Source organism: Zingiber officinale, chromosome 2A (assembly GCF_018446385.1).
Source record: "Zingiber officinale cultivar Zhangliang chromosome 2A, Zo_v1.1, whole genome shotgun sequence".
Classification (NCBI taxonomy): Eukaryota; Viridiplantae; Streptophyta; class Magnoliopsida; order Zingiberales; family Zingiberaceae; genus Zingiber; species Zingiber officinale.
The window spans coordinates 144,801,725-144,828,357 of NC_055988.1; the positions used below are offsets into that span (position 1 = coordinate 144,801,725).

Below are 26,633 nucleotides of genomic sequence, written 5' to 3' on the forward strand. Positions count from 1 at the left end.
GAGAAAATGGTAGAGAATGTGTGATGAGAGAGAATGAGTAGAGAAAATGTGATGATAGAATGAGGAGAGAGAAAGAATAATTCGAGAGAAAGTCTCATGAAAAAATGAGGAGAGAATGAAGAGAAAGAAAATGATGAGAGAGAGTGTGTGATCAGAGAGAATACAGAGAAAATAGTAGAGAATGTGTGATGAGAGAGAATGAGGAGAGAGAAAGTATATTGAGAGAGAAAATGTGATGATAAATGAGGAGAAAGAAAATATGATGAGATAGAAAGTATGATGAAAAAAATGAGAGAATTAAGAGAGAGAAAATGATGAGAGAGAGTGTGTGTGATGAGAGAGAATATAGAGAGAAAATGATAGAAAATGTGTGATGAGAGAGAATAAGGAGAGAGAAAGTATATTGAGAGAGAAAATGTAATGAAAGAATGAGGAGAGAGAAAGTATGATGAGAAAAAATAAGGGGAGAGTGAAATGAAAGAAAAGTTGAACATATATACTAAGGGTATTTTCGTCCAAAACTTAATTCTCATTCCCATTCCCTCAAAACCCAAGTTTTTTTATTTCATTCCAAAATCTTGATTCCATTCTCATTAACCAAACACAAGTTTAGAAATGAATTCATTCTCTCATTCCCAAACCTCTAAACCAAACGCCACCGAAGTTTGTTTGTATTTACAAATCATACTTTATCTTACTATTTTTGTGCTTGTGATTTAAATCAATAAGTGGTTTCTCCACCTCCAGAAAAGTTTCAGATAGGAGAAAAACTAGTGGGCGGGCGGCTCTCGTACTTAAGCCTTTGACGTATTGACCCTGGGGGTTAGGAACCAAGTAAATCCGCACATATGTTTTCGTTCATTATTGTTTTTATTATATACCATTGCAACTTACTTTGATAAAACGGACATGAAAAAATGAGTCAAAGAAAAGCGACGAGTTAATATTCACCCCTCTATCGACGCCACCGGTCTTATTGTTACTTGAGGACTATAGAGAAGACTGCGTCCGGAGAGGATGACGTCGGCGATCGGGAGAGAGATCAGTGAGATAGGGAAAAGTCGGCTGGAAAAACCCAAAATTTGCAAAACTAATGACTGAAATTTTATTATGTTACTAATTAGAGACGAAATTCCATTTCTGTGGCAAATATTATGATGAATTTTATTTTTCGTCAATAATTTTGCGACGGAATTAAACTTTCATCGCTAAATAAGCGACATAAACAATTAGCAATGGAAGTTTGATGACAGAATATTAATTACGTCACAAAGTTGTGGGCTAAATAATATTCGGTCACTAAAATTTGGATTGTTAATTGTAGGTTTTCTTGTAATGTAAAAAAAGTATGTAGTTATGCGAATAAGATATGACAAAAATATATGAAAATGTATTGACTCTAAATCCCCACTTGAGTCGATTAAATGAGCTAAATATATTGAGATGCGAGCCAAATATGTTACGTGATTCAATCATTCAAAGTGACAAAGCATGATGAAAGATGAGATTGATTATGCCCACAAAAGTAGATCAAATAGATTAGGCAATAATTTCTAAAGAGTGAGAATGTTAAAGTAAAATAAGGTAGCATGATCTATTGTTCAAGCGGGCCAAGAGATATTGTAAAATTATTTTAATAGTATAAGAAATAATTACAAATAAAACAGACATGAATTATAATTTAAAATTTTTACAAAATGAAAAAAAAAGGATAAATGCTTGTCCATGCAATATTCATAAATTTAGATGTATATACATGAATAAGAATATGATAATTAATATACATATGGGGAATTAATAGCCTCCTTTGCTTTATATAAATCATCATCACTCCAGGATGATGGAGATTGGACTTCTGACCACACTCCTCGCCTGGGAAACCCACATCAATTGCCCTTGAACAGTCAGTGACGACGCCCCATAGTCACTCCTTCGCTTGAAACTAATCTTGAAGCTCTTCTTTTCATTAACCTTCTCGAAGGTTAAGCTTCTCGGAACTACACGTGCCGAAACCACGTCGGGCACGTCTAACTTTGCGTAGTAAGTCGCTGCTGCCTTGCCGACGTTGGTCACGGTCCTTGTGAAGGTCACGGACCTTGCCTCATTCGTCGGCAGTCGGACGGTGATGGAAGGATAGTTGAGCTCTCCTTCTGGGATGCTCTTGATCGACGAGCAGTTGATTTTGCGGTGGACGATGATTCTCACGTCGGAGACACTGTAGCCAAGGCCGCAAAGGTATGGATAATAGTCCGTCGGAGAGATGTCGTAGATGAGTCCCGGGTCAAGGACCTTTAGAGGCATGACGTGGCCGGCTCCCACCGCGAAGAGGTCGGCTGGAAGGTTCCTCTCGTCAAAGATGGGGTTGTTGGTGTTATCTTTTACGTAGGCCGTCGTCATTATGGCAGATTTGATAGCTGCGGGCGACCAGTCGGGATGGGCTTTCTTGATAAGGGTGGCGATGCCGGAGAGATGGGGGCAGGACATGGAGGTGCCGGAGATGACATTGAATTTTTGTGTGTTCCAAGCAGCAAGGACGCTGACACCAGGGCCGGTGATGTCGGGCTTGAGGATCCCCGGTGTATTTTGGCTAGGCCCACGGGAGGAGAAGGAAGTTATCGCCGGAGAGTGGGGCACATGGGTAATGGTGCCTTTGAAGACAATGGTGGCCGTCGGGAGGGAGGATGAGTTGATGTAAGCCTTGATCTTATGTCCAAAGGCATAGGGAATGTGCGACGCCGGCAGTACGTGGAGATCGGCGATAGTGCTGTAGCCGTCTTTCGGTGCATTGACAAGCACCATGCCGGCGCCACCGGCTTGCTTGACGACTTCCCCCTTCTCGATCCGCCCGTTGATGCCGCGGTCACAGAGCACAATCTTTCCCTTCACGTCGATACCGTTAAGGGAACCGTTGAGACATAAGGTGGAAGCGCCGCCAGGGAACACGAGAGGATACTTCTTCGATGAGAATCCCTGCGGCTGGTAGATGCTCTCTCCGTGGAACTCGCTGCCGTCGCCAAGCTTTACGGTGGCCAAGAACTCACGGTCCATAGTGCTGGCCGCCACGGTGAGTAACCATGGCGCGTCGTTGGATACGGTGGAATTAAACGGCCCAGAGTTGCCGGCCGAGCAGCTGACGAAGACTCCCTTGCGCATGGCGTTAAAACCGCCGATCGCAATTGGGTCGAGGTAGAATGGACTAGGGTCACTACCGAGCGAGATTGAAAGCACATCCACACCGTCCTCCACTGCGGCGTCCATCCCAGCGAGTATGTCGTGCGCCTGACACTCGTCATTCGCGCAAACCTTATAAATGGCGAGATGCGCAAGGGGGGCCACTCCAGCGGCCACTCCCCTGGCTAGCCCGTACACATTAGCGCGCTTCACGAATGCGCCGGCGGCGGTGCTAGACGTGTGAGTACCGTGGCCATCGTTATCAATAGGCGAATCCGTCGATCCGTTCCGGGACCGATTATAGTTGACGAAGGATCGGGCGCCGATGAGCTTATTGTTACAGAACTGCTCGGTCGATGACGACACGTTCCCTAAGTCGCAACGTCCCTTCCACTTGGGTGGAGGAGGCGGCATGCCGCGGTCACTATACGAAGGGTGGCCAGGGGTGATGCCGGAGTCGAGGACGCCTATGATGACGCCTTCCCCCATGTTGGTCGCGTTCCACACACTGTGAGTGCGGTGGCGCAGCCCCAAAAACAGGGGCGTGTGGGTGGTCAACGGACGGTAAACCAAGCTCGGAACAGCACGCACAAACCAGTCGACCTTCGAAATGGCCGCCACATCCCTCTCCGTCAGCATCGCCGAGAAGCCGGTCATGACATTCCGATAGGAGTGTATAACCCGCGACGCCGCATCATCTTCTTGGATCTCTAATGTTCCGGCCAAAAGGAAGGTGTAGTAGTCTCCATCATATGCGGAAACATCGGGTTGATCTTCGACGTGAACAATGTATGCTTTAAGCTCTTCGTCGCAGGTAGCCCCTTTGGCGAACAAGAGAAAAGAAACAAAGAGAAATAAGAAAAAGATGGAGGTCATTGGTGCAGTAATTGAACGTTATCTTTTCCTTGTGGATGATTTACAGAAGAGAAGAGGTGCTTATTTATAGTCTCCAATTAGCAACTACTCGGTATGTGATTTGTTATTTTTGGTTTAATTTGACAACAAATTAGAAAAACTTACTATAATTGTCAAAACTTAAGCATTATGATCCGTGGTTTTGAATATCTCTCTTGTCCTTGTGGATGATATACGGAAGAGGAGGTGATTATTTATAATTATAGCAACCAACTCACATTCGTTAATGATTCGGTGTTTGATCTTGTAGTTTCCTTCGATTTGGCGACAACTAAGGATAATCCAATTAGCAATGTGATTTATTATTTTTGTTTAATTTGACAAGAAATTAGGAAACCCTATTATTCATTAATTGTCGAAACTAAAGCATATCGAAATGTGTGTTTGAAGATCAAAATAAAAATAGAAGGAAGTACAGTACTTTTCAAACTTCCTCGTGGTTTAGTTTTGTTTTTTAAATGTGCTTTTATTTTTTTAATGATTCGGGTGGGTATATTTCGCTAGATTAATTTTGAAGATAGATAGTTTTTTTTTTCTTAGTTCACCTATTAGGTAAATCGAAAGCAAGACTTATCTACATTTAGAAGTTAATCACTACTTAGTTATTTGTCTCATTTAATATTTAAATTTTAAATCTCTTTATGCTCCTCTAAATTTATTACTACACTATATATTTTTAATTGATTTTTTTTAATTTTATTTTCTTGATAATTTATGTATCAGAGTTTTCTATAACTAATTTTGAAGATAGACTATTACTAATATTTTTTTGGGATAATCTAGATGTTCTAGCATTGCTCGACTTGGAAGTAAGCGATTGTCATGACCCGAAGATTTTCTTCTCTATAGCAGGGATAGTCGTCTTGCTCGTGTTGGGTTCGGAGCGCAGCGGAAGACATATAATAAATCATGGATCTTTCGTGGTAAATATAGTTTTGCACAAAATTATATAAGACATACCTCGAGTCCTCGATAGGTGTGAATAATATCACGGACAAATAAGACAGATAAGAGCTCCACGTGTGACTCCTCTAGCGGTATCCACGCGCACTAGATCACGAACTCGACACGATCCGTTAGGTGCTAGCCACTTGGATCGACAAAGTCTTGGAAGCACTACCGATCTCTTCCGGTGGAAGATGAAGTTGACGAAGGAGAAACAGAGAGAATGAAATCCTTACCTTGAATCTTTCCGAGGATGGCTATTTATAGCTTCCAAGGAATACGAAGAGTTAAGTCTTCAATTAATTCATCATTTATGATCTTCATTAATAAGGAAGATGAAGAGTTATAGGCTCCATAAATTCTTCATTTATGACCTTCATTATGATAACTCTTCAAATTCTTCATTAATTATCATTATGATGACTTTTCAAATTCTCCATTAATCATCATGATTATGGCCATTCGAATTCTCTCTTCTTTGTATCAAATAAATCCATATTTGATCTTGATCTCGACTCGCTTCCGATACTCTTGTTCATGTCTACGTGCTATGCGTGAGACCCTCTAGGTTTTATACACGAAGGCAGTGTAAATCCATACACAGACTAAGGTAACCGTCTAGCAACAGTTTTTAGCCACCCAACGCGATAAAATTAATATCAGTCATAAATTGTAAACCACTATGAACCGATTATTGTGTAATTCAATCTCTTCATCTAAGCCTACATCCCAATTAATTCGATACATTATGCATCATTACCAAATTAATTGTTTTACTTGATTTCCAAGATATAATAGACTCCTCTTGAATGATAAATCATTCCTCCCATGGCCATGGATTTTGAGTCACTAATATCTCTATCAAGCGGCCAGGATGTTAACTCCTAATCCAAGAGAGTGATGAATCCTCTATTGACTCAACACTATTCTCTCTACGCTTTGTCATACACCCAACTACCGTATTAATCACAATCCGATTAAAGACTGCTTTTAACGACGTCAAAGTACATAACTCCACGCATAGAATAAATGAAGGTCTCAAGTCAAAAGATTAGTTACACTCGTTCATAAGAGGAATAACCAATGATGCTTAATATGTGGTCTCCTCTTGAGCAGATCGTGTCCAGTGTACCTCTAAACTCAAGGCACCCCTAAGTACAACTTGGATATTCATCCCTCCGGTCTATCTCGACCTAGTCATACTCAGCGTTGATCTAGATATCCATGTCCCCTCTAGATATCTATCCGATCAAGGACTGCTTTCAGATTAATATACCATTTAATCCGTGGGACTTTATCATTAATTATATACGTACAGAAAAGTAAATATTTAATGATAAATACTTGCCTTTATTAAATAATTATTATTTATCCACAAAATACATAAGTAGTGTCTTGACACATAAGTGCATACACTAACAGCACGGACAATATTTGTCACCGTATAAAAAATTATAAATAACATCCTCGAGGGTATGTGCACTAGATTGTACAAACATAAATATGTAATTTTTTTTTTTTAGCATAAAGGATAAGTTATTATAAGAATCAATAAAAGGGAAATTGAGTAAAGACTATATTTTTCCTCCAGATTAATAAAAGCTATATGAACAAAGATGAATTATTATAAGAAACAATAACCCACTTTAGAGGATATCAATATATATAATATACAGTATTTTTTGGATTAACACTCTACTTTGTATTTTGTAACCCACAAAGTTGGGGCAAGTATGAATCTTAGTATGAATTTTAGATAAAGGAGAAGAATTGACAATAAGAAGGGAAAATCATAATCACACATTTGCTTGCCATCCATCTAGCAAATCGGACTAGAATCAACCTCAAATCAATCGATCTAGGAGGGGTGCGTTGCGCTGTGCTCGGGACTTCTAGATCAGTCGTTAACTAAGATGGCGTTTGGTTCTCTCCTAGGAATCGGAATGGAAATGGGTGTCATAGTATTGTGGAATGGGAATGGGTATGAGCTTGGGTATCATTCTTAAAAATAATATTTGGTTAGTTGAATATTTTCAATCGGAATGAACCTAAATTCTCTTTTTTACCCTTAGAGGAACAAAAGAGAAAAAAATTAGATGGAAGAGAAATTTGAATGTGAGAGAAACATATGATGAGAGAGAAAGTGTGATGAGAAAAAATGAAGAGAGGGAAAGTGTGATGAGAGAAAATGAGGAGAGAGAACGTGATAGGAGAGATTGAAAATAGAAAAAGTATGATGAGAGAGAAAGAGTGATGGGAAAGAAATGAAGAGAGAGAAAGTAGGATGAGAGAAAATGAGAGATTGAGGAGAAAAAGTATGATGAGAAAATATGATGAGGGAGAAAGTGTGATGAGAGAAAATGAGAAGAGAGTGTGATGGAAGAGAATGAAGAGAGAGAATGTGTGATGAGAGAAAATGTAGAGAGAGTATGGTAAGAGAGATTGAGGAGAGAGCAAGTATGAGGAGAGAGAAAGTATGATGAAAAAATGAGGAGGGAATGAAGAGAGTGAAAATGATGAGAGAGAGTGTATGATGAGAGAGAATACAGAGAGAAAATGGTAGAGAATGTGTGATGAGAGAGAATGAGTAGAGAAAATGTGATGATAGAATGAGGAGAGAGAAAGAATAATTCGAGAGAAAGTCTCATGAAAAAATGAGGAGAGAATGAAGAGAAAGAAAATGATGAGAGAGAGTGTGTGATCAGAGAGAATACAGAGAAAATAGTAGAGAATGTGTGATGAGAGAGAATGAGGAGAGAGAAAGTATATTGAGAGAGAAAATGTGATGATAAATGAGGAGAAAAAATATATGAGATAGAAAGTATGATGAAAGAGAATTAAGAGAGAGAAAATGATGAGAGAGAGTGTGTGATGAGAGAGAATATAGAGAGAAAATGATAGAAAATGTGTGATGAGAGAGAATAAGGAGAGAGAAAGTATATTGAGAGAGAAAATGTAATGAAAGAATGAGGAGAGAGAAAGTATGATGAGAAAAAATAAGGGGAGAGTGAAATGAAAGAAAAGTTGAACATATATACTAAGGGTATTTTCGTCCAAAACTTAATTCTCATTCCCATTCCCTCAAAACCCAAGTTTTTTTATTTCATTCCAAAATCTTGATTCCATTCTCATTAACCAAACACAAGTTTAGAAATGAATTCATTCTCTCATTCCCAAACCTCTAAACCAAACGCCACCGAAGTTTGTTTGTATTTACAAATCGTACTTTATCTTACTATTTTGTGCTTGTGATTTAAATCAATAAGTGGTTTCTCCATCTCCAGAAAAGTTTCAGATAGGAGAAAAACTAGTGGGGGGGGGGGAGGGGGGGGCGGCTCCCGTACTTAAGCCTTTGACGTATTGACCCTGGGGGTTAGGAACCAAGGAAATCCGCACATCTGTTTTTGTTCATTATTGTTTTTATTATATACCATTGCAACTAACTTTGATAGAATGGACACGACAAAATGAGTCAAAGAAAAGTGACGAGTTAATATTCACCCCCTCTATCGACGCCACCGGTCTTATTGTTACTTGAGGACTATAGAGAAGACTACGTGCCAGAGAGGATGACGTCGGCGATCGGGGAGAGAGATCAGTGAGATAGGGGAAAAGTCGGGCTGGAAAAACCCAAAATTTGCAAAACTAATGACTGAAATTTAATTATGTCTCTAATTAGAGACGAAATTCCATTTCTGTGGCAAATTTTATGATGAATTTTATTTTTCGTCAATAATTTTGCGACGAAATTAAACTTTCATCGCTAAATAAGTGACATAAACAATTAGCAATGGAAATTTGATGACAGAATATTAATTACGTCACTAAGTTGTGGGCTAAATAATATTCGGTCACTAAAATTTGGATTGTTAATTGTAGGTTTTCTTGTAATGTAGAAAAAGTATGTAGTTATGCGAATAAGATATGACAAAAATATATGAAAATGTATTGACTCTAAATCCCCACTTGAGTCGATTAAATGAGCTAAATATATTGAGATGCGAGCCAAATACGAAGCATTACTACATGCAAAATATATCTCAGCCACACTCGGCTGAAATATATTTATACAAAATATATACAACAGAACACACAGTTTAATATACTCAGCCTACCCGGCTGGACAAAAATGAAATAAACACAACCACGCAGTTTATATCATCAGCCCACTCCGCTGGAACAAAATAAATACGATCACGCAGTTTAATGAGCCTACACGGCTGAACGTAAACACACAGCAGCGGAAGACATAATACGATACGAACATAAAACCAACAACGACACTAACGAAAATACCTGTCATCACAGACTTAACCCAAAATTCACATCGACTTATTGAAAAACAAAATACATAAAAACAATATACCACCCCAAACGATAACAAAACCAAAATGAAAACTATCCTCGAGTGTGACGTAGGACCCAGGATTGGCAGCCGACATCTCTACAAGCATCCATGACTCATCTACCTGTAACCTGGCGAAAGAAAACCATTTTGTGGGGTGGTGAGTATTGGAACTCAGCGGGTAAGGAAAGAGATAGTGCGAGAACATAACATATGAGTAGAGAGTGTCAACAGTATACAGTCTCATAAGAGAAATAGCAGATACTATAATAGAACCAAAATAAATGCTCATACCTGAAACCATATAGTAGGTATAAATGATACTAATCTGCTACAATACTGCTCATAACTACAGAGGTAATAAGCAAGGTATACAAATTTCCAATGATGAACATCTGATGAGAATATATCTCAACACAAGTAAGCATATCGGCATATGTGAACAACATAAACAACAACAGCCAAAACAAATATAATAATAGCGTATGCGGATGGTCACCTACTGCTCGGGTCCGATGATATACCCTCCTACCATCCACAAATGGCGAGGGGCGGTTGCAGTAGCTAACTAGCTACATCTGCGACGGGGTCGCTCCAGCTACCACTCACACGAATGGCCGAGTGCGACACGGACAAGTGGCATCACTACCACTCTCTCGATTGGAGAGGATGCGGCATATCGATGACAATGTAACAACCATCATATATATATAGCGTAAATGTATACTATACGGGCGTACTCGATATAGTGCGTAAATAAGCAACAACATGGTATCTAATATGCTCATCGATCATGGACAAGAGCAGAGATATGGAGCAATTTCTCAAAGATTGCGTGGAAGTATCAAGCTCAAGAAAGTAAGAGTGGAGTCAAGGTAAACATTCCTTATCTAAAATAATTCATGCACTAAGGTCAAAGTACTAAAAGAAAACAAAGCAAGAAGTACCCGCCTTTATAAGTAAATCTTGTCAAGCAGTCTCACGTCGAGGCATTCGTCCCGAATCAACTGTTGGTTGCTACTCGGAAAACCTAGAGGTTCCACTGTACAAAAATTTTGTACAAAGGTTTGAACCTTTTCCTAGCTACCATGTGTTCTTTTAAATTAAATTTTGGATCGCCTGCGGAACTTAACACGTTTGATCCAAAACTTAATCTATTCGTTCTTTTAGGTTTTGACTTGGGTCTCCTGCGGAACTTAACACGTTCGACCCAAATCACCTTAAGTTATTAATTCCATTAAATATTAATTTCATGTGGTTCCCGATCGACGGCGAGGCACATGACTTTCTTGGATATGAGCAACCACCACCCCGACTAGACAAAACCTTTTATGGAAGCTAATATTTAATTTCCTAAAATAACTTTAGGTTAACCGAAAAGAACAATCAAATCACAAGGAAAGAAAAACAAAAGAACACTATATCGAAAACAAATTCGAAACAGCCTCTTGTATTTAGTATTATTTCCAAAAATAACTAGTATGATGCGAACAAAATTACTAGTTATACCTTTTAGAAAGACCTCTTGATCTTCTACTCTCTTCTAACCTCGAACGTTGTGTGGGCAACGATCTTCCGAGATGAGAACCACAAGCACCTTCTTCTTCCTTACAAGTTTCGGCCATCAAAACTTCTCCTAGGATGAAGAGGTTCGCCACCACTCCACGCTCCAAGGGATGCTAGAAAGAGGCTTTTTTCTCCTTCTTCTCCTTAGATCCGGCCACCAAAGCTATCTCCATTAGGCCACACAAAGGAGAGGAGAGGAAAGAAAGGGCCGGCCACTCAAGGAGAAGAGAGGAAAATAGAATTGGTTGCGTAGCCTCCTCCCCCTCTTTTATAATCCGTGGTCTTGCAAATAAGGAAAATTTAATAAAACTTCCTTAATTCTTTTGCCTTGAAAAGGAAAATTTATTTAATTAAAATAATTTTCTTTTCAAATTATAATGGCTGACCACTCTTCTCCCTAAAACAAGGAGAGTTTTAATTAAAACAAAATTAAAACTTCCAATTTGTTTCTAGAAATTTATAAAAATTTCTCCAATAATTTTAATCCTTCATGATTGGTTAATAAAAGAAATTTTATAAATTAAAATCTTTCTTTTAAACATGTGGATAATTTCAAAAAGGAAAGTTATCTCTAAAATTAAAATCTCCTTTCAATCTGAATAAGGAAAGATATTAAATCTTTTCTTAATCTTTGTAGAAACTAATAAAGAGAATTTTTAATTTTTAAACTTTCTTTAAATCATGAATATAATTAAAAGGAAGGTTTTACCAAAATTAAAATCAACCTTTAATCTCAAATAAGGAAAGAGATTTTAACTCTTCTCTTAATCTTTTAGAATCTTATAAAAGGAAGGATTTAAATTTTAAACTCGCTTTTAAATTATATTATCCACATAAGAAATTTTAAAATTAAAATTCCTTTTATTTTAATAGGACGACCATGAATTGACCCATGAACATACCCATGGGCCTAGCAGTCTCCAAGCTAACCTATGGGATGGGTAAGAAGGTGAGTATGGGTGGGTATAGACTTATAATTAAGAGGCTACGATAGAGGAGAGGAGGAATTGGTTTTGGTCTCCGATGAAATTAAGCATCCCGTGTTCGCCACCACAACTTAATTTCATCTAATAATTCATTCCACTAAAGAACTATTATTGAATACCGTGCCAATCCCAAATTACATTTTGGGCTCCTTCTTATTATGAGTGTGTTAGTCTCCTGTGTTTAAGATAACAATGTCCACTAATTAAGTAAGTTATTGATAACTCACTTAATTAATATCTAGCCCAAGAGTAGTACCACTCAACTTCATTATGTCTGACTAAGTCCACTGCAGGGTTTAACAAATCTTATGAGCTCCTCTTGGGGACATTCTCAACCTAGATTACTAGGACACGGCTTCCTTCTATAATCAACAACACACACTATAAGTGATATCGTTTCCCAACTTATCGAGCTTATGATTCATCGAACTAAATCTCACCCATGATAAATTAAAGAAATAAATATCAAATATATGCTTGTTATTATATTAGGATTAAAGCACACTTCCATAATAACCGAGGTCTTTGCTTTATAAAGTCGGTATAAAAGAAACGACCTCAAATGGTCTACTCAATACACTCTAAGTGTTCTAGTGTAATTATATAGTTAAGATAAACTAACACCCAATTACACTGCGACCTTCCAATGGTTTGTTCCTTTCCATCACGGTCGTGAGACTGTTTATAATTTATAAGGAACCGATAACATGATCTGTGCGTGACACCACACACCATGTTATCTGATATAAATTAATTGAGCAACTACATTTATCATAAATGTAGACATTGACCAATGTGATTCTTATTTCTAGATAAATGTTCATACAAAAGCTAGGCTTTAGTATACACTCTAACAATCTCCCACTTATACTAAAAGACTGTGCTATCCTGCCATACATCCGATTCCTAACCCTTCAACATGTATCAAAAGCTCTTGCCTTAAGGACCCTAGTGAAAGGTCATCACCTGATGCAATCTAGCGGCAACAACTTCTCCTCGTTTATCCGATTTCTTGTATTGGGTGGTACTTGCGCTCTATTGTGTTTACTTGCCTTATGACTTATGGTTTCTGCTACTGGACCAACATTATTACAATAAATTGTAATAATCTTTGAAACCATAAATCATATCTAAGTCTATCTTGAGGTTATTAAGTCATTCATTTTACGGCGTGAGGCTGCCATATACTAAGTTCTCAAATACCGAGGAAAATACATATGCTTATCACTCTTCCATAGTTATGACTTTACCTCAAAATAAACACAAAACCCCAGGTTCGACTTATTATTGTCCCTATCCGATTGGAAGTCAAAATCCTACGCAACCCACAAGGACCAAATTAATCGCCTTGTAAGCTAGCATATAATCTCTAGTGCCACAAGGTACTTTAATATATGCTTATCTGCAATCCAGTCCTTGTCCAGGGTTACTTTGATATCTGCTAACTACGCCCTTGCAAAACAGATTGATCTCGTGCATAAGATACATTAGGCTTCGACAACCAAGCATAAAGAACTTGCCTTAATTTTTATGTCTTTGATGTCTTCGAGACATATCTTTAGATAAAGTTACTCCATCCCGAAAAGGTATGAAACCTTTCTTGGAGTTCGTACGCTTAAAACGAGCAAGGATTTTTCGATATATGAAGCTTGGGATAAGTAAAATATTCTTTTCTTGCGATTACTTTGATCTTAAAAATATATACATTCTCCCAAGTCCTTTATATCGAATTGTTTTGACAACCATACATACCCTTACTTTCGACAACATTTTGATATTGTTTCCAACTACCAAAAATGTTATCTACGTATAATGACAAGAAATACCACCACGCTTCCATCACACCTTTTGTATACACAAGACTTTATCCGCTTACTCAATAAATCCATAGTCCGGATTACTTTGATAAACTGGATGTTCCAAGACAGCTTTGTATCAGGGTCATGCATCGATTGAGCTGCACAAGATGCTCTTAGACTTTCGCATACGAACGCTTCGTTTGCTTTATATGGATGCTTTCTTCAAGACTTCCATTAAGGAATGTTGTCTTGACATCCACTACCATATATAAAAGAATCAGGATAGACTTAAGCATGACTACCAGTGGAAAAGTTTCCTTTTCATCTAGCCTTGCTTTGAAAGTTACCTTCCTGTCCATCCCTCTTTTCTATTATAGACCTTTTTACACCCAACGACTTTTACACCATTTGGTGATTCTGAGCTCAGATTTTATTAGAATTATATATTCTAATTCGTTATTCATTACTTCGCCAAGATGCTTGCATCTTTATCTTGGAGTACTTCATCATATGACGGAGATCGGGTTTATGTCCTCCGGGATCGAATCCAAAAACTCTCCCAAACATGAACCTATTTAGGTTGCTTAACAACTCTCCCACTCTGACGGGGCACTTTCTTCAATGTGTATTATTCTGATACGAGCTTCTCGTTTCTCGTATCTGCATACGCAGGGTACTAGTTAGTCTGTCCTTTATTATTTCCTTAAGAACAAATTTACTTATGAGCACGTGGTTCATTATATAGTCCTTTTCTAAAAACAGTCGTTGATGCTAACAATGCTTCCGATTTTTAAGAGTATAAACCTACTTTTGTTTATCTAGGATAACTTTCAAACAAGTGAACTCCTATCCAACTTATCATCGTCTCTTTAACATACGGCTTGGATTACCAATCAGATATGCTTCAAATAGGTTTTCACCCTACGTGATTCTATGCAGAGTTTCTAACTTGGAAGGTCTTATGTTCACTTCGCTTGAGTTTTATCCTTAAAACAATTTGGTAATTTTCAATAACTCATCATCTATCTAATTATTCCATAAGAGTCCTTTACCTTCTTCTATTACACCATTCTTTTGGTGGGTATGCGATTAGTTGGTATTGAATCCTACTCTCGATAAGTGACTCCAAATTCTCCCAAGAGGTACTTGCCACTACGATCTCACCATAGTGTATTTTTACTTTGTTGTTTCTCCACATCCATCACTAGTACTCTTTCGAACTAATCAAATACTTAGTCTACGTACATTAAGTAGATTTATTTGTATCTTGAATAGTTGTACATAAAATGAGCGAAATATTCAATACTACCTCTTGTCGGATAGTCATAGGATCACACAAATCAAAATGAACCAATTTCAACATATCTTTGACTCCATACCCCTTGGACTTAAAAGCTTCTTGGTTATTTTCCTTCAAGTAAGACTCGTGAGGAAAGATTTTCACTACTAACCGAAAGTTCATGAGCCACTACGATGAATCATACTCAGTTAATATACCTAGCCTTAGATGCCAAAGATATAATTGGTTCATTTCAAGGTTACTTCCTCTTAAAGTTAGAAGATGTGTTACTAATTTCCATTTGTTGAGACGGAGTTATTGGATTTATAAATCCCAACCAACGTACGGAATAGATAACTTCACTCTTTTCTTAATAACAACTTTGTTATTAAAAAGGCGTAATATCAAGTTCTTTGAATAGTTTAGAAACCGAAAACTAGTTTCTAAACTTAGTGCGTAAAGAAAATTACTCAAAAATCCATGTTTTATTCTTATCATAAGATAAACATCTATGACAAGCCACCTTTTCTGAGTGGTGCCCACGTGATTGGTGATTTACCTTTCATTTAGTTGTCGGTTTCTCGAACCTAGAATGAATGCAGTATATGTCTAATAACATCTTCTACACCTGTGTTCGTAGATAACACCACCAAACATGTTTCAACTAATGAATTAAATACACCTATGTTGTTCTAAGAAGACATTCTACCTTAATGTCCAAGTCCTATTTCCAATCATTACAATTGGGACTACTAAGCCTTTCTATAGTATGACTACTAGGGATTGACAAATATCCTAAGAATCACAAAATATTTGGTCAAGATCAACTCCTTAAAATCCCTATGAATTTTGTATGCCACGTTAGGGCGTATACAAAATCAAAGGAGAGATTTTATCCATTAATTTTATTATCTCGTCAACTTTACTTTATGACGAGTAAAATTAATAGTTGATCTATCTTTGATCAAATATTTGGTCAAAACTTTTAATTTTAAAATATCTTGTCAAACAATATTATAATTTAAATTCACCTCAAACACAGTGAATTTTGCATGCCACGTTAGTGTGGACGTATACAAATTCAACATTTGTAAGAGGGGTTTTAACCCATTAATTTTATTATCTTGTCAACCTAACTTCGACAAATAAAATTAATAGTTGGTATCATTCGTCACAATATAGCAGGATTCACGGGAGGATACTATTAGACGTGGTTAAGTGCATTACTTGACACAAGTCCATTAATAAGATTATGCCCTTCCGTGGGAAGATCACACGCCCTTAATTAACTTCCTATAGTCATCCAAATATGGAAGTTTGTTCCAGTGATCTACAAACAAGCTCATCCGCTATGGAGGAAGGCACTCAGCCAACGCGCAAGCTTGTTTGCATCACTTACAAACCAATGAATGGAGACCATGAGATTTACTTAAAATCTCTCTCCCACTTAGTTATTTATAAACGAGGAATTTTAACTATGCTAGCCTACTAAACACGTAAACTAACAGCACACACAAGACAATATAAAAGCAATAAATAGAAAATCTAATTTTCAACTATTATGACTTTTATCTCGTTGTCCTCCGTGTGTCATCCCAAGTCGCTCCATATTCGCCACCGCCAGTCTGTGATCCATCTGCCCCTAGTTCCACAACTCGGGTCCTGTGAAAGTTCCACGCTTCAAGATTCGATCCATGACATAAATAGAATTTTACATTTTGATCCTATATTCCTCGAAGGAATGTTACATGTAAACTAGATCGAACATAAAATAAAATTTACATCCATCGATCCTATATTCCATAAAAGGAATGTACGTAACTAGATCAAAATAAAATCCTAATAAAACTAACACACTCGTATTTTATAATACAATCACGCACAGATAAAATGCCCTCGATATGTCCAGGGTCCAATCACACACATAATAACTATAAGCAATATTGGATCCGTGATCCACAAAGTTAGACATCCTACTATTAACTGCCTTAAATTATGTATGACATGTGATAATTAAACTAATACCAATACACAGAGGCAAAACCCTAGCTCGAGCGAATTGTTGGTCGCACTGAAAACCTAGAGGTTCCACATGCACAAAAATTGTAAAGGTTGAACCTTTCTACCACGTGTTCTTTTAAATTAAATTTAGATCGCCTGCGGAACTTAACACGTTTGATCTAAAACTTAATCTATTCGCTCTTTTAGGTTTTGACTTGGCGAACTTAACACGTTCGACCCAAATCACCTTAAGTTATTAATTCCATTAAATATTAATTCCATAATGGTTCCCGATGCTTGTGGCATGGCCTTCTTGGATATGGGAGCAACCACCACCCACTAGACAAAACCTTTTATGGAAAGCTAATATTTAATTTCCTAAAATAACTTTAGGTTAACCGAAAAGAACAATCAAATCACAAGGGAAAGAAAACAAAAGAACACTATATCGAAAACAAATAGAAACAGAATCATATGCCTCTTGTATTTAGTATTATTTCCAAAATAACTAGTATGATCGTGAAACAAAATTACTAGTTATACCTTTTAGAAAGACCTCTTGATCTTCTACCGTATTCTTCTAGACGTTGTGTGGGCAACGATCTTCCGAGATGAGAACCACCAAGCACCTTCTTCTTCTTACAAGTTTCGACCATCAAAACTTCTCCTAGGATGAAGAGGTTCGCCACCACCACGCTCCAGGGATGCTAGAAAGAGGCTTCTTTCTCTCCTTCTTCTCCTTCTTAGATTTCGCCACCAAAGCTATCTCCACCATGAGAAGGTTGGCCACACAAAAGAGAGGAGAGGAAAGAAAGGGCGGCCACACTCGAGGAGAAAAGAGAGGAAAAAATATATCATGAAGCTGCCTCTACCCCTCTTTTATAATCCTCGGTCTGGCAAATAAGGAAAATTTAATAAAAACTTAATCGAAAAGGAAAATTTATTTAATTAAAATAATTTTCTTTTCAAATTATAATGGCTGACCACTCTTCTCCAAACAAGGAGAGTTTTAATTAAAACAAAATTAAAACTTCCTAATTTGTTTCTAGAAATTTATAAAAATTCTCCAATAATTTTAATCCTTCATGATTGGTTAATAAAAAGAAATTTTATAAATTAAAATCTTTCTTTAAACATGTGGATAATTTCAAAGGAAAGTTATCTCTAAAAATTAAAATCTCCTTCAATCTACAAATAAGGAAAGATATTAAATCTTTTTTTCTTGTAGAAACTAATAAAGAGAATTTTTAATTTTAAACTTTCTTTAAATCATGAATATAATTAAAGGAAAGTTTTACCAAAATTAAAATCAACCTTTAATCTACAAATAAGGAAAGAGATTTTAACTCTTCTCTCTTTTTAGAATCTTAGGAAGGATTTAAATTTTAAACTCGCTTTTAAATTATATTATCCACATAAGAAAATTTTTAAAATTAAAATTCCTTTTTATTTTAATAGGGACTACACATTGACCATTGATCACCCACGGGTCGGCCTTCAGCTGGTCTCCAAGCTAGCTTCTTAGGATGGGTGAAGGTGAGTATAGTATAGTACTATAATTAAGAGGCTACGATAGGACTAGAGGAGGAATTGGTTTGGTCTCCCGATGAAATTATCCGTGTTCGCCCAACACACAACTTAATTTCATCAATAATTCATTCCACTAAAGAACTATTATCGAACTATCGCAGACCAATCCCAAATTTACATTGGCTCCTTCTATAAAAGTTAGTTCTCGTGTTTAAGATAACAATGTCCACTAATTAAGTAAGTTAACGACAACTCACTTAATTAATATCTATCCAAGAGTAGTACCACTCAACTTCATCGCACACGCCACAAGTCCACCCGCAGGGTTTAACACGACAATCCTCATGAGTCTTGGGACATTCTCAACCTAGATTACTAGAAATTCCTTCTATAATCAACAACACACACTATAAGTGATATCATTTTCCAACTTATCGAGCTATTGATTCATCGAACTAATCTCACCATTGATAAATTAAAGAAATAAATATCAAATATATGTGCTTGTTATTATATTAGGATTAAGAGCACACACTTTCAAGATCCTACTCAATACACTCTAGTGTACTAGTGTAATTATATAGTTAAGATAAACTAACACCTAATTACACTCACGACCTTCCAATGGTTTGTTCCTTTCCATCACGGTCGTGAGCCACTGTTTATAATTTATAGGAACAGATAACATGATCTCTCGTGTGTGACACCACACACCAGTTATCTACAATATAAATTAATTGAAAATACATTTATCATAAATGTAGACATTTGACCAATGTGATTCTTATTTCTAGATAAATGTTCATACCAAAAGCTAGGCTTTTAGTATACACTCTAACATCAACGTCCTGTAAATCACGTGATGTACAATTTAGCTAATTTCATAAATAACTAGCTAAACTCAAACCCAACCTAATTAGGGAAAAATCCTAATCCAACTATGAACCTCGATTCATCCAAATCCATCCAGATATCTTAGACTAGCATGCCAAAATAGAACTAACATTGAAATCATCTAACAATCTTCCAAATCTGTCCAGAATTCAAGGCTATCTTGAAGAACCAACACAATATTGATGTTGATTCAGAATATACAAACCTGCCCAGAAATCCAAGTTGTCTTGCCGAACAAAAAAAAAAAAACACATCAAGATCAATTCACAACCCTTTCCCCAAATCTAACCAAAACCGTAACTACCATAAAATAAGAACACCACAGCTAAATACACCATCAAAACATGTCACAGAACTGCAATCCATCTCAACACGAGAACGTGAAACTAAATCCAGTACCCTACACCAAAAATTTGTCCACTATATCACAACTAGCTTGAGAAGACCCAAATTCGCAGCAAGAATGAGAGGAACAAGATAGAAAACACAACCTTGATGCCCTAACAGGTATAACCTCCAATTCCTCTCACGATCATACCAACAAAACACTCATTTGTACCTACTAGAAGAATCTACTTACTGGATCGGTTAGGGCACGGCTCAGGGGGAAGAGGACCGCCGGCTGTGGCGCTCGCGTGAGGAGAGGCCGGTGGCTGGGGCTCGTCGCGACCGGTGGTGGTGCGGCATCTCTGGTGCTGCCGTGAGGAGAGGCCAGCGGATGAAGGTGGTCGGAAGTGCTCCCTCCAACAGCGACAGCAGTACTGACCGGAGATGCTCGTTGCCCTTCTATCCGTGAGGAGAAGCTGGGTGTCCAGCTAGATTTGGATGAAGGTAGAAGAAGATGGAGAGGGGGAAGAAAGGGTCGGACGTACGACGACGATGAAGGATGGAGCCGCCGACCCTTGGTGGAGGAGAGGGAGGTGCGGCAGTGGCGGCGTCGCGGGATGGCTCGGGGAAAGGGGTTGTCCGCGTGGGGAGTTAGGGCACGAGGAGATTCTTTTATAACTTAGGGAAATTTTGATTAAACCCTAGATCTGTTTCTTAATCAACTCCCACTTCTCGGTATTCCAAACAGGCTTTTTTTCGGGCCCATTAGTGCATCCCCTCTAAGTACGTCATACGAGCTCCAATTAAATCCCAAAAAATTTCTAAAATTTCCTAAAAATTTCGTTAAGGCTATTAGCCTATTAAACCTTATTATTTAATTATTATTTGGTTTGATATTTTACAAAATATGTTACGTGATTCAATCATTCAAAGTGACAAAGCATGGTGAAAGATGAGATTGATTATGCCCACAAAAGTAGATCAAATAGATTAGGCAATAATTTCTAAAGAGTGAGAATGTTAAAGTAAAATAAGGTAGCATGATCTATTGTTCAAGCGGGCCAAGAGATATTGTAAAATTATTTTAATAGTATAAGAAATAATTACAAATAAAACAGACATGAATTATAATTTAAAATTTTTACAAAATGAAAAAAAAAGGATAAATGCTTGTCCATGCAATATTCATAAATTTAGATGTATATACATGAATAAGAATATGATAATTAATATACATATGGGGAATTAATAGCTTCCTTTGCTTTATATAAATCATCATCACTCCGGGATGATGGAGATTGGACTTCTGACCACACTCCTCGCCTGGGAAACCCACATCAATTGCCCTTCAACAGTCGGTGACGACGCCCCATAGTCACTCCTTCGCTTGAAACTAATCTTGAAGCTCTTCTTTTCATTAACCTTCTCGAAGGTTAAGCTTCTCGGAACTACACGTGCCGAAACCACGTCGGGCACGTCTAACTTTGCGTAGTAAGTCGCTGCTGCCTTGCCGACGTTGGTCACGGTCCTTGTGAAGGTCACCGTCCTTGCCTCATTCGTCGGCAGTTGGGCGGTGATGGAAGGATAGTTGAGCTCTCCTTCTAGGATGCTCTTGATCGACGAGCAGCAAAGGTATGGATAATAGTCCGTCGGAGAGATGTCGTAGATGAGTCCCGGGTCAAGGACCTTTAGAGGCATGACGTGGCCGGCTCCCACCGCGAAGAGGTCGGCTGGAAGGTTCCTCTCGTCAAAGATGGGGTTGTTGGTGTTATCTTTTACGTAGGCCGTCGTCATTATGGCAGATTTGATAGCTGCGGGCGACCAGTCGGGATGGGCTTTCTTGATAAGGGCGGCGATGCCGGAGAGATGGGGGCAGGACATGGAGGTGCCGGAGATGACATTGAATTTTTGTGTGTTCCAAGCAGCAAGGACGCTGACACCAGGGCCGGTGATGTCGGGCTTGAGGATCCCCGGTGTATTTTGGCTAGGCCCACGGGAGGAGAAGGAAGTTATCGCCGGAGAGTGGGGCACATGGGTAATGGTGCCTTTGAAGACAATGGTGGCCGTCGGGAGGGAGGATGAGTTGATGTAAGCCTTGATCTTATGTCCAAAGGCATAGGGAATGTGCGACGCCGGCAGTACGTGGAGATCGGCGATAGTGCTGTAGCCGTCTTTCGGTGCATTGACAAGCACCATGCCGGCGCCACCGGCTTGCTTGACGACTTCCCCCTTCTCGATCCGCCCGTTGATGCCGCGGTCACAGAGCACAATCTTTCCCTTCACGTCGATACCGTTAAGGGAACCGTTGAGACATAAGTTGGAAGCGCCGCCAGGGAACACGAGAGGATACTTCTTCGATGAGAATCCCTGCGGCTGGTAGATGCTCTCTCCGTGGAACTCGCTGCCGTCGCCAAGCTTTACGGTGGCCAAGAACTCACGGTCCATAGTGCTGGCCGCCACAGTGAGTAACCATGGCGCGTCGTTGGATACGGTGGAATTAAACGGCCCAGAGTTGCCGGCCGAGCAGCTGACGAAGACTCCCTTGCGCATGGCGTTAAAACCGCCGATCGCAATTGGGTCGAGGTAGAATGGACTAGGGTCACTACCGAGCGAGATTGAAAGCACATCCACACCGTCCTCCACTGCGGCGTCCATCCCAGCGAGTATGTCGTGCGCCTGACACTCGTCATTCGCGCAAACCTTATAAATGGCGAGATGCGCAAGGGGGGCCACTCCAGCGGCCACTCCCCTGGCTAGCCCGTACACATTAGCGCGCTTCACGAATGCGCCGGCGGCGGTGCTAGACGTGTGAGTACCGTGGCCATCGTTATCAATAGGCGAATCCGTCGATCCGTTCCGGGACCGATTATAGTTGACGAAGGATCGGGCGCCGATGAGCTTATTGTTACAGAACTGCTCGGTCGATGACGACACGTTCCCTAAGTCGCAACGTCCCTTCCACTTGGGTGGAGGAGGCGGCATGCCGCGATCACTATACGAAGGGTGGCCAGGGGTGAGTGCGGTGGCGCAGCCCCAAAAACAGGGGCGTGTGGGTGGTCAACGGACGGTAAACCAAGCTCGGAACGACGCGCACAAACCAATCGACCTTCGAAATGGCCGCCATATCCCTCTCCGTCAGCATCGCCGAGAAGCCGGTCATGACATTCCGATAGGAGTGTATAACCCGCGACGCCGCATCATCTTCTTGGATCTCTAATGTTCCGGCCAAAAGGAAGGTGTAGTAGTCTCCATCATATGCGGAAACATCGGGTTGTTCTTCGACGTGAACAATGTATGCTTTAAGCTCTTCGTCGCAGGTAGCCCCTTTGGCGAACAAGAGAAAAGAAACAAAGAGAAAGAAGAAAAAGATGGAGGTCATTGGTGCAGTAATTGAACGTTATCTTTTCCTTGTGGATGATTTACAGAAGAGAAGAGGTGCTTATTTATAGTCTCCAATTAGCAACTACTCGGTATGTGATTTGTTATTTTTGGTTTAATTTGACAACAAATTAGAAAAACTTACTATAATTGTCAAAACTTAAGCATTATGATCCGTGGTTTTGAATATCTCTCTTGTCCTTGTGGATGATATACGGAAGAGGAGGTGATTATTTATAATTATAGCAACCAACTCACATTCGTTAATGATTCGGTGTTTGATCTTGTAGTTTCCTTCGATTTGGCGACAACTAAGGATAATCCAATTAGCAATGTGATTTATTATTTTTGTTTAATTTGACAAGAAATTAGGAAACCCTATTATTCATTAATTGTCGAAACTAAAGCATATCGAAATGTGTGTTTGAAGATCAAAATAAAAATAGAAGGAAGTACAGTACTTTTCAAACTTCCTCGTGGTTTAGTTTTGTTTTTTAAATGTGCTTTTATTTTTTTAATGATTCGGGTGGGTATATTTCGCTAGATTAATTTTGAAGATAGATAGTTTTTTTTTTCTTAGTTCACCTATTAGGTAAATCGAAAGCAAGACTTATCTACATTTAGAAGTTAATCACTACTTAGTTATTTGTCTCATTTAATATTTAAATTTTAAATCTCTTTATGCTCCTCTAAATTTATTACTACACTATATATTTTTAATTGATTTTTTTTAATTTTATTTTCTTGATAATTTATGTATCAGAGTTTTCTATAACTAATTTTGAAGATAGACTATTACTAATATTTTTTTGGGATAATCTAGATGTTCTAGCATTGCTCGACTTGGAAGTAAGCGATTGTCATGACTCGAAGCTTTTCTTCTCTATAGCAGGGATAGTCGTCTTGCTCGGACAATATTTGTCACCGTATAAAAAATTATAAATAACATCCTCGAGGGTATGTGCACCAGATTGTACAAACATAAATATGTATTTTTTTTTTTTTAGCATAAAGGATAAGTTATTATAAGAATCAATAAAAGGGAAATTGAGTAAAGACTATATTTTTCCTCCAGATTAATAAAAGCTATATGAACAAAGATGAATTATTATAAGAAACAATAACCCACTTTAGAGGATATCAATATATATAATATACAGTATTTTTTGGATTAACACTCTACTTTGTATTTTGTAACCCACAAAGTTGGGGCAAGTATGAATCTTAGTATGAATTTTAGATAAAGGAGAAGAATTGACAATAAGAAGGGAAAATCATAATCACACATTTGCTTGCCATCCATCTAGCAAATCGGACTAGAATCAACCTCAAATCAATCGATCTAGGAGGGGTGCGTTGCGCTGTGCTCGGGACTTCTAGATCAGTCGTTAACTAAGGTGACGTTTGGTTCTCTCCTAGGAATCGGAATGGAAATGGGTGTCATAGTATTGTGGATGGGAATGGGTATGAGCTTGGGTATCATTCTTAAAAATAATGTTTGGTTAGTTGAATATTTTCAATCGGAATGAACCTAAATTTTCACTTTTACCCTTATAGAAACATAAGAGAAAAATTAGATGGAAAATAAAGTTGAATGTGAGAGAAACATATGATGAGAGAGAAAGTGTGATGAGAGAGAATGTGTGATGGGAAAAAATGAAGAGAGAGAAAGTATGATGAGAGAAAATGAGGAGAGAGAGCGTAATAGGAGAGAATGAGAAGAGAAAAAGTATGATGAGAGAAAGTATGATGAGAGAGAAAGAGTGATGGGAAAAAAATAAAGAGAGAGAAAGTGTGATGAGAGAAAATGAGAGATTGAGGAGAGAAAGTATGATGAGAAGGTGTGATGAGAGAAAATGTAGAGAGGTAAAGGATAAAGAGAGAGCAAGTATGATGAGAGAAAGTATGATGAAAAAATGAGGAGGAATGAAGAGAGTGAAAATGATGAGAGAGTGTATGATGAGAGAGAATCTGAGAGAGAAAATGGTAGAGAATGTGTGATGAGAGAGAATGAGTAGAAAATGTGATGATAGAATGAGGAGAGAGAAAGTATAATTAGAGAGAAAGTCTCATGAAAAATGAGGAGAGAATGAAGAGAAAGAAAATGATGAGAGAGAGTGTGTGATCGAGAGAATACAGAGAAAATGGTAGAGAATGTGTGATGAGAGAGAATGAGGAGAGAGAAAGTATATTGAGAGAGAAAATGTGATGATAAATGAGGAGAAAGAAAATATGATGAGATAGAAAATATGATGAAAAAAATGAGAGAATTAAGAGAGAGAAAATGATGAGAGAGAGTGTGTGTGATTAGAGAGAATATAGAGAGAAAATGATAGAAAATGTGTGATGAGAGAGAATAAGGAGAGAGAAAGTATATTGAGAGAGAAAATGTAATGAAAGAATGAGGAGAGAGAAAGTATGATGAGAGAAAATAAGGAGAGAGTGAAATGAAAGAAAAATTGAACATATATACTAAGGGTATTTTCGTCCAAAACTTAATTCTCATTCCCATTCCCTCAAAACCCAAGTTTTTTTATTTCATTCCAAAATCTTGATTCCATTCCCATTAACCAAACACAAGTTTAGAAATGAATCCATTCCATCATTCCAAACCCTCTCAACCACACGCCACCAATGTTTGTTTGTATTTACAAATCATACTTTATCTTACTATTTTTGTGCTTGTGATTTAAATCAATAAGTGGTTTCTCCACCTCCAGAAAAGTTTCAGATAGGAGAAAAACTAGTGGGCGGGCGGCTCTCGTACTTAAGCCTTTGACGTATTGACCCTGGGGGTTAGGAACCAAGTAAATCCGCACATATGTTTTCGTTCATTATTGTTTTTATTATATACCATTGCAACTTACTTTGATAAAACGGACATGAAAAAATGAGTCAAAGAAAAGCGACGAGTTAATATTCACCCCCTCTATCGACGCCACCGGTCTTATTGTTACTTGAGGACTATAGAGAAGACTGCGTGCCGGAGAGGATGACGTCGGCGATCGGGGAGAGAGATCAGTGAGATAGGGGAAAAGTCGGGCTGGAAAAACCCAAAATTTGCAAAACTAATGACTGAAATTTTATTATGTTACTAATTAGAGACGAAATTCCATTTCTGTGGCAAATATTATGATGAATTTTATTTTTCGTCAATAATTTTGCGACGGAATTAAACTTTCATCGCTAAATAAGCGACATAAACAATTAGCAATGGAAGTTTGATGACAGAATATTAATTACGTCACAAAGTTGTGGGCTAAATAATATTCGGTCACTAAAATTTGGATTGTTAATTGTAGGTTTTCTTGTAATGTAAAAAGTATGTAGTTATGCGAATAAGATATGACAAAATATATGAAAATGTATTGACTCTAAATCCCCATGAGTCGATTAAATGAGCTAAATATATTGAGATCTGAGCCAAATATATTACGTGATTCAATCATTCAAAGTAACAAAGCATGATGAAGATGAGATTGATTATGCCCACAAAA

The 26,633-nt window shown here is 38.1% G+C and overlaps 2 protein-coding genes across 2 annotated transcripts; both read right to left on the reverse strand.

The window, feature by feature from the left end:
- Window positions 1-1,827: 1,827 nt before the first annotated feature.
- LOC122044078 (subtilisin-like protease 4) lies at window positions 1,828-4,047 on the reverse strand. The gene has a single exon (XM_042604621.1). The coding sequence runs from the start codon at window positions 4,045-4,047 to the stop codon at window positions 1,828-1,830; it is 2,220 nt and encodes a 739-aa protein (XP_042460555.1).
- A 16,989-nt stretch (window positions 4,048-21,036) lies between these two features.
- LOC122044079 (subtilisin-like protease 4) lies at window positions 21,037-22,740 on the reverse strand. The gene has a single exon (XM_042604622.1). The coding sequence runs from the start codon at window positions 22,738-22,740 to the stop codon at window positions 21,037-21,039; it is 1,704 nt and encodes a 567-aa protein (XP_042460556.1).
- Window positions 22,741-26,633: the final 3,893 nt, after the last annotated feature.